This window comes from Salvia hispanica, chromosome 3, assembly GCF_023119035.1.
Source record: "Salvia hispanica cultivar TCC Black 2014 chromosome 3, UniMelb_Shisp_WGS_1.0, whole genome shotgun sequence".
Classification (NCBI taxonomy): domain Eukaryota; kingdom Viridiplantae; phylum Streptophyta; class Magnoliopsida; order Lamiales; family Lamiaceae; genus Salvia; species Salvia hispanica.
In genome coordinates this window covers 47,639,386-47,648,039 of record NC_062967.1, presented here as the reverse complement: position 1 = coordinate 47,648,039, position 8,654 = coordinate 47,639,386, and the positions used below count along the sequence as shown (strand labels likewise).

General features: G+C 33.6%; 1 protein-coding gene across 2 annotated transcripts; it reads right to left on the bottom strand.

Annotated features, from left to right (window-relative positions):
- Positions 1-777: 777 nt before the first annotated feature.
- LOC125214640 (WD repeat-containing protein 44) lies at positions 778-4,245 on the bottom strand. Of its 2 annotated transcripts, XM_048115750.1 has the most exons (9): positions 4,096-4,241; positions 3,928-3,932; positions 2,412-3,554; positions 2,246-2,336; positions 1,993-2,150; positions 1,861-1,912; positions 1,664-1,743; positions 1,493-1,586; positions 778-1,422 (listed from the first exon to the last, which is right to left on the bottom strand). In XM_048115750.1, exons 1-9 carry the CDS (start codon positions 4,193-4,195, stop codon positions 917-919), a joined length of 2,229 nt encoding a protein of 742 aa, XP_047971707.1. In that variant the 5' UTR covers positions 4,196-4,241; the 3' UTR covers positions 778-916. The 2 variants fall into 2 exon arrangements, with proteins under 2 accessions (XP_047971707.1, XP_047971706.1); XM_048115749.1 differs by lacking the exon at positions 3,928-3,932 and having other exon boundaries at positions 4,096-4,245.
- Between the last annotated feature and the right edge of the window lie 4,409 nt (positions 4,246-8,654).

Genomic DNA, 8,654 nt, shown 5'->3' with positions numbered 1-8,654 from the left:
ATTTAGACATAATTATAGTATTTGAAAGATGAATAACTTAGTTAGAAATAATCTAGATCAATCACATTTGAGAGAAGTGGCATCTTGGGTGAGGGCTTGGATCATATGAGCTTTTGTGTGCAATCCTTGGGTATAGTACATTCGAGAGAGGGTGTGACCTACATTAGCTATCTTCCTAACAACGCTTGAGACACATAAGAACAAAGGATAAACAAGTTAACTTGTCTTTGAATGTTATGCTTGGCTTATGTAGCTATTTTGTCACTCTCGTGCTTTTACATTCATTCGATTAGCTACTCGTTTGAACACATCTTTACATTGTTATAATATACAAGGGTTGAACAACAACTGTGTGAATTGGGAGTAGACAACACCTTAATCAACAATATCATCCGAGTAGGAGTCAGGTTACATGTGAAGATATAAACTTAGGAGTTAGGAATTGTGTGCTTACACTATAAGATAAACGTGCATATGAAATTGTTTGGATATGAAATTATTTGGTTACTTAATTTTAGTATTTCAATCTAATCCTTGAACATAGGATTGTGCAACTCAAGTTATACCACGTCAAACGAGCTCAAACTAATTGGGTGTTTGGGCCGAGTTTTAAATCAGGCCTATAATTTGCGTAAAGAAACAATTTAGTTAATATTATGAAAATTATTGTCCGTGGAAGTTTTAAATTTGATATTACTAGAGTGTGTTGAATGATTTAATGTAATTCTTGTATCAATCCAATGTGAGATAAACTGGATGCTTGGGATGGAGGAGCTATTCAAACTCATTCCAGCAGGATGTCTGGAAAGGATAAAAAATTAAATAATAATAGTAATAATATATTTCTTTACTACATTGTTGTTTACAAACACTTTTACAACATTTGTGATCTACAAAAAAATAGAAGTTTGGAATCTCAAAACTTGATAGGCAAACCATAGTTGAGAAATGTTCTAATGCATCCATCCCACCCTGCTGTCACAATCACAAGCCCCCACAGATTCGGCGAATTGAACGCGTTCTGCCATGCATTCCTCAAGAACTTGAAATCCGACTTGCACACCGATGGAAGGGGAAGTTTCTCCTCCGGCCATGTCGCTGCTCCTTTGTATAGAGCATCCAAGAAGTTCCCAACACTCATAGGGATGGATGCCTGCAACTTCTGCAGCAATTTCTCATCAAAATGTATGCTTCCGGGCAACCCTCCTAGCTTATGCTTCAGCCCACCACACCATGGAATGGCAACAGATGCGTTGCGGGACAGGAAGCTTTCGCACGACCATATTTTCTTTGCTCGGGAGGGTTTCTGCTCCTGGTTGCTGTAGTTCCACACACGCACGTTGGAGTCCTCTGTGGCGGAAACAACATGCTCACCGTCTGATGTGAAAGCAGCCGGCATTTGGCTTGTTGAGCTTCGATTACCTAAAGCAGGCAACATGTTAGTACTTTTTATACAGAAGCTCTGTTATGGAGCAGAGCACAAAACACTCACTTTTGAATTTACAGACGACGTTCGTTCCACATAGTATCTGAACTTGTGCATCGGCACAAGTGACCATTACTTTGCTCACATCAGTTGGACAATACTGCATTCAAAATAAAGAAATTAGCTCCTAACAAAAAAGAACAATCACATGAGATCAAAAATAGCATAAAATCGAACCTGAAAGCCAGTTATCTTTTTGCCAGCCAACTTTTTCTTCCCCTTCAAGCATATTGAGTCACCTAATTGCAAACGATTATCTGAAAACAAAATTTTAAAAAATTTCTCGTATCAGTTCACCAACCACATCAAACTATGCGAGTTTAGAGTTATAAGCGCTATAGAATAACCAGTACGAGACTGTGAATTGGTGTTACCTATGATGTCATAGAATCGGCAAGTGCCTTCCATGGAGCCAACAACACCTCCCTGAATCAACATAGACAACATGTTAAAGAAATCACCAGAGATCTTGAAATCATGCTATGTTTGGAAAAAATTTCACTGACCTTTCCATCAGGCCGATATCCCACAGCAGTCACAATTTCTTTAAAATCGGTCCAATCAATGACTCTGCCGCCATGGACTTCCCAAATTCGCAATTTTCCATCTATTGAACCGCTGATAAAATTATTATCGTCCACAGGGTTGAACTCTACACAAGTAACTGCACCATACAGAAGATTTTCATCATTATAGTTAACTAAAAAATCAATGACACAATGGAGAGAATCAGCAGTACACTAAAGTCTAAAACTTTACCATAATTATTGTGAGAATAGACTCCCTGGCAATTTTCATCCCCCACTCGCCACAAGCGAGCTGTTTTATCAACAGAAGATGAAAGTAAATGCTGCAATATAAATAATAACGGTCAGTTCACTTCTAATAACTGTTAAAAATCTAAAGAAAGAATAAGAATACTGACCCCATTCTTGGACCATGCAAGTGCCAATACCTCCCCTTTATGTCCATTAAACTCGTGAAGAGGTTTCTCTGATAACTGAAATACCTTTGGTGGAAGAACGACGCATGCTGAGTCAGAAGATTTGATCATGTTTTTCGTATGGTCATCCCCAGTGGGAACATCAAGAGGAGCCAACTTGCAGAAGCCATCGAGTGAAAAGTAAACACACGAAGGATCACTATCTTGAAGGCTAAATTTCTTTACAATGTCATCTTCAAGAACCTTCCACACGCGGACAACACCATCTACCCCAGCACTAGCAAGGTACATGCCGTCAGGACTGAATTTCATGGTCAAGATGGAGCCTTCATGTGCAGGAAATTCCTGCCCAGTGTAAAGAGATGATAGTTCTTTCAAATTCTTTTTACAAGCACTGACACGAACTCTTCCTGAAGGGCCCTCTGTTGAATCAATCTCTGTCTTATTGAGTAGCCCTTTTGCCTTATCCACAATTTGGATGACGGAACTGAATTTCTGGAGCCAGTTAGTCTTCTTCTTTCGGTCAACTATGTTCAACTTCTTACACTCTTTTGTCAACAACTTCTGCACCAAAGACGATGAGCCAAGTGTTTTCTGAAACTCATCCAGCGATATCATCTTATCCGAGGATATGTCGAGCGATGTTGAAAGATACTCATCGTCAGTCAGTTCATCCGAGACAGATTCTGTTCCATTGCCCAGAACCTTCATTTGGCAAGTGAGACTCTCCTCCTCCGCACCACCAGTGTCACACGATTGCAACGAACCAGATGAGAAAAACTGCTTGTCAGCATCCAAGTTTGCCAGCACCGACTCTCCATCATCCCTCAATCTTTCAATAAACCTTTTCACATCATCGTTATCCGAATCCTCGTCTTCAGCATCACTAATCCCACGCCGTTCCAGACTCAAACCCATCCATCTGAGAAACGTCTCGCGTCTCTCATTGACACTACCTGGCTCTTTAGTCCAAAACTCATACTCCAAAGCACGATTGTCAGCCCCAGAATTCACACAAATCTCCGAACAATCGGAGCCCAAATCAGATGTAGATTCATCACAGGTGTCGAAGAACTGATCTTCCGCACCGCCACCCCTCATAGTAGAAGTCAAATTACACAAAACCTACCCAAAAATCCAATAAAATTGAATCAGACAAACATGATTTTAACCTAATACCTAACTTCCAACCAAACAATTCTTCTATCTCAACAGATCCTTTCGAATTTCAACCAAAATCTACACGAATAACACAAAATAACCCTCGATCACACCAAAATACAAAGAAACCCCCATCACAAACCCCCAAAAATAAAAAAATTGAAGCCCAAAATATGAACTGTAAAAAAAAATCTAAAAATAAAAAATCACGGAGTGATCATCAACTGATCATATAAACTAGAACAAAAAAATAACAGAATTCGCTTAACAAACACGTAAAATAGAAAATTCTACAAGAATTTCATTCATATTCAAGAAAAGAACATATTTTTCTAACCTGGGCTGTAAAAAAAACTATGTTAGCAGCCGGGAATCCAGTTGCAGGGAGTGAATCGGTTAAAGTTACCAGAAAAGAAAGAGATGATCAACAGCATCGGCGAATAATCCAACACAAAATATATAAAAAAAGGGAAATATTATAAATTTAGAAGGAAGAGATTCGAACCCTCCGAAACAGGAGTTGGAAACGTCGTAAGGTGGAAAAGAAAGCAATGGTGTCGCTCAGTGACAGTCTTTTCTCCTTTTTCCCTTTCGAATTTGCCCATTTTTCCCACCTACACATACAACACGGTACACGCCATTTTTAAATTCTTTTTAGAATATATTTCTAAATTTTACAGACCAACTAACTGAATTATAAATATTGAAACGTGATTTGCTCAAAAAAGGTGGTTGACACTTTTGCCCCTCCTTGATGCTGCCGTTCAACTAACGGGTGTAATTCATGACTTTTCAATTTCTTTTTTCATTTGGAATATTTCAACTTCAATTTGAGATCCTCATTTTTTTCCATTTATTATTCTCGCACTTTATTATTTTAACCACTTCGTTACATTTGACAATATTTATCAAAAATAATATCTTATCAGCTTTCCGGCGAGCATTAAATAGACCAACTTATAAAATATATAGTATATTATCAGCTCTATAAAAATTAAAAATCACGATATCCTTTTGATTAATTCAAGCCATGTGTCTTGCATTTAAGGATTTACCGGGTTAAAATATAGGCTGACGTCATAGTTGCAACTTCCTTCCGAAAATCTGGCATTTTTGCAATATTTTCAACATTTACGCAATTTCCCAAAGACCATATTATAAATTATAAACAAGTAAACAACCATTTTTGTTTTATAATTTCCCAATATTCAAAGCAATGGAGTTGACCGCCAAAAGACTTTGAACATATAATGTTGAATGACATAGGCCATGCGAAAATGAATTCAACTTAAATATATGTCTGGTCTATAAAAAAAATCTCAACAGGGTAATACGGATACATTCATAAAATAAAATAAGATAAAAATATCACTAGAAAAAGAAAGTTATCATAAATAGATACAAGAATTTAATTTTGGTAGATAGATTAAAATAAAAAGTTAAATTATATGTTGGATTGTGGACAAAGATAGTAACTACAAAAACTCTATGCAGATGAAAACAAGGTGACACGACAACAAAAAAAATAAAATACATAACATTTCGAGCAACTAAAATTGGTTTGGTAGATAATTGAACTGATTAATCGAGAAATAATTGACATTATTTTAGTGATTTGAATTGTTTTTGAAATGCAAAGTTTTGATGCATACAGTCCAATTTAATTTTCATATGCATTTAAATATTTAGTCCTAAACTTAATCACTACTCAAAGTTTGTCGGATTGCCCACAGCAATCCTAACAAATATTTTTGGTATGCAAGCAAAGCCAGAGCAACTGTAACTGGGTCTTTTTCCTTTTTCTTTTTGTCTTTCTGGCTGGATGCTGGATGAAAACCTCTTTAGTGAAGTAGATGTAGAACTGATAATTTTTTTTATATATAAAACACTTAATAATTCGATATAAACACACATAAAAATTAATGTTAAAGATTTTATTAAGTTTGTATTGTTATCATAGTGACTCGTTAAGACCCTAGAAATTTCAAGTTAAGATAGGTTTAATTCATAAAACCTAATAAAAAAATATTATTATTATTTTATTTTTATTTTAAAAAAATTACTTTTATGTTATCTCTAAGTTTGTGTAAATTAGATTTAAATGTGCAGATTAGGTTTTATCATATAAATCAAGTTTAAAAATTAGGTTAATTTTATAATATCACATTTTAATCATCCAAATCATATTATAATTGTGTAAATCAGAAATATATTGTGTAAATCAGGTTTACTCATGCAATATTAGGTTTTATTCATCTAAATCAGGTTCAGATCGTTATTATGTCGTGTCAATCCATATTATATAATGACGTTAACAAGTTCGATTTTGTTGTGTATGGATTGTATTCGAGTTTGAAGGTAGCAAATCGAGTTTATGTTCAGGTTGAAAATTTCCTTTATATATCGGTTCTATTAAACTCTACTAGGTTTGACATTATCTATTGATTTGATAACAACCAAATATGCACGATTTGTCACCCACAAATATAATAAATGCATACTAATAATGTGTTTTAGAATTTGCCAACTATATCACTACAACAACAAAAAACCGTTAAGGACATTTTTAATGCAATTGTGATGCTAATTTGTATTTCTAAATATACCACCAATATTTTAAAAAGCATTTTCATTGTTGGTGTTCCAACTAAAATTTTAAAAAACAAATAGAAGCGTACTAAAAAAATAAAAGATTAAGTTAATTTGTTTTTAGTTTAAAAATATTTTTCTTTTGTGTTCTAAATTGTTGTTATTTTTAAAATTTTCCAACGTAAGTAATTGTGTTTCGATTTTTGTGTCCATAAAATCTAGTAAATTTGGTGTAGTGTATATGAAGTATAAAAAAGAATGAGATTTTTTTTTCTAGAGTTTTTCTAAAAAAAATAAAAGGAAAGTGAAAAGGTGGAGTACTAGAAGAATAATGGTCCATAGTCGCAAACCAATAAAAGTACAACTAATGTAAAACCACGTAATTTGTGGTCCATTGAAGCAAACAATTAGTTACTCCAATTTGCGAGTGTTGGATGAAACATTACACATAGGTTAATGAAGCCGATGAAGTTAACTTATGGTATGTATTATTGTGTTTCAACTACTTCCCGAAATTTATGTATAAAATGCAACAACATTTTATTTTCTGCAACAAATTCATTTACCTTTATTTGTATCGCAATAAATATAAGTTCGGAGTGAACTATGAGGTACAGGTTGTATATGATGTGATATTTTTGTCAGCTGAATATTGAAAGATTTTTTTTTTCTTTCAATCATAAAATGTTGCTATTTTTGTAAAATATATGAAAAAATGAAAAAAAAAGAGAAAAAAGAAAAAGATAAAAAGGAGTATTCCCCATTCCCATATTGTCAAACTTGGACTAAGGATTTTGATTCTGGTAACGCGTTAAACTCCCGCAATTTCGCCTCACCATTATTTTACTTTTTAATTTCCCTTCTATTTTCTTTCCGAGATTTGGAAGTTGGAACCACTGGAATTTTATAATCTTAATTTATTTATTTTTTGTTTTGTATCATCTTAATTTCTCAAATGGTATTTCATGATGGATATTGAAGTAATTAAATTATCAAATTGACAACTAGCACACTTATTTCGTCACCGGAAATATCATATAGTTAATGGTTGGTGGCTAGCATGTAACTACTATTAAAATTTCAATATTGGTGCCCAACATTAAGGTTGGATTTTTGTATAAAGATCGAATCAGATTCTAAATCATCCATGAGAAATCTATACCTGGATTTGATATTTTGAATTTGGTGGGATTATCTGAGAGAGTCGCTCAAAATTAGTTTACGTTAGATTAGTCCAACACCATTTAAAAATTAGAAGCTTGACGATTTGATCAAGTACACTCCTTAATTAATTATGATAAAGTATACACATACAATAGTTAATAACATTTAAAGTAGGACATATGTAGTGTGTGAGGAGGATCCCACTAAGCTATTAATACATATATCTTGGGCAACATTATTAATTCGATTTTCTTTTTCATATATTCTTACAAAATATTACACTCCACTACTTGTTTGTCTTGTAACATGCCTAATTAATTGCGAAAATGATAATAATTATAATAAATAATATGCATAGGTACAAATATATATGCGTATTAATTTTACAAACACTTGTAATATATAGGGTGGCTAATTATCCATTTTCTGCTGTCATTATCGTGGTTTTAAATTTCTCATCGCTTGTGAAGTAGGAACGATTTTTTAGTAGATCCAATTTCTTTTGTCATTATTAAAAATAAAGTGTATATAATCAATTTTATTTTAAAGTAATGAAATTTTAAATTAGAAACCGCCCGGCAACGAACGATTGGCTGACCCTCGTACCGACAGAAATCAATAAATCCAACTGCCAACTTAATAATATAGTGAGTTATTTTGTGGGGTATGGATTATTATGTTTGGTTTGAAACTAATTTGAGGCATACTATTAACTAAATCACACTTGGACCAAAGAAAAATATAGCTAGAAAGTGATACCACTTAAATTTCATCTCCACCAAAGACTCATTTGAATAGGTGATCCACTTAGTTGTGGCATCAATTTATGCACTCACGTTGCTCAATTTTCATTTTTCCTTGTATGTATCTATGTATCAGCATCACTTCATTTTTTTTCCTTTATCTATTTTTATATATCATTTAATATTGCTTTTATTACCCATTATTGTGGTTGACAAATCTAACTTTTGAAGTTTATTTTTTTTAATAAATATTACGTACGTATGATTCGTTATATTAATTATATATTACTAGTACTACTCTATATAATAATAGAACATAAAATCTCGGGCATTTTGAGTGTTTTGAAAATTTCCATTTGTCGCATAATTAGAACCTTAGGACATGCATGTCATGTCATTGCAAGTCGGTAGCCTTTTGGTACTCATTATTCATTATCGGATACTTGCCAAACATCAATCACAGCACATCCAGTGGCGGAGCCAGGAAATAAAAGCCAACTGCACTACTTCATGATTTGTAATTTTGGCGTACATATTGCATATATAGGTATAACTGAAATGGCTGGGG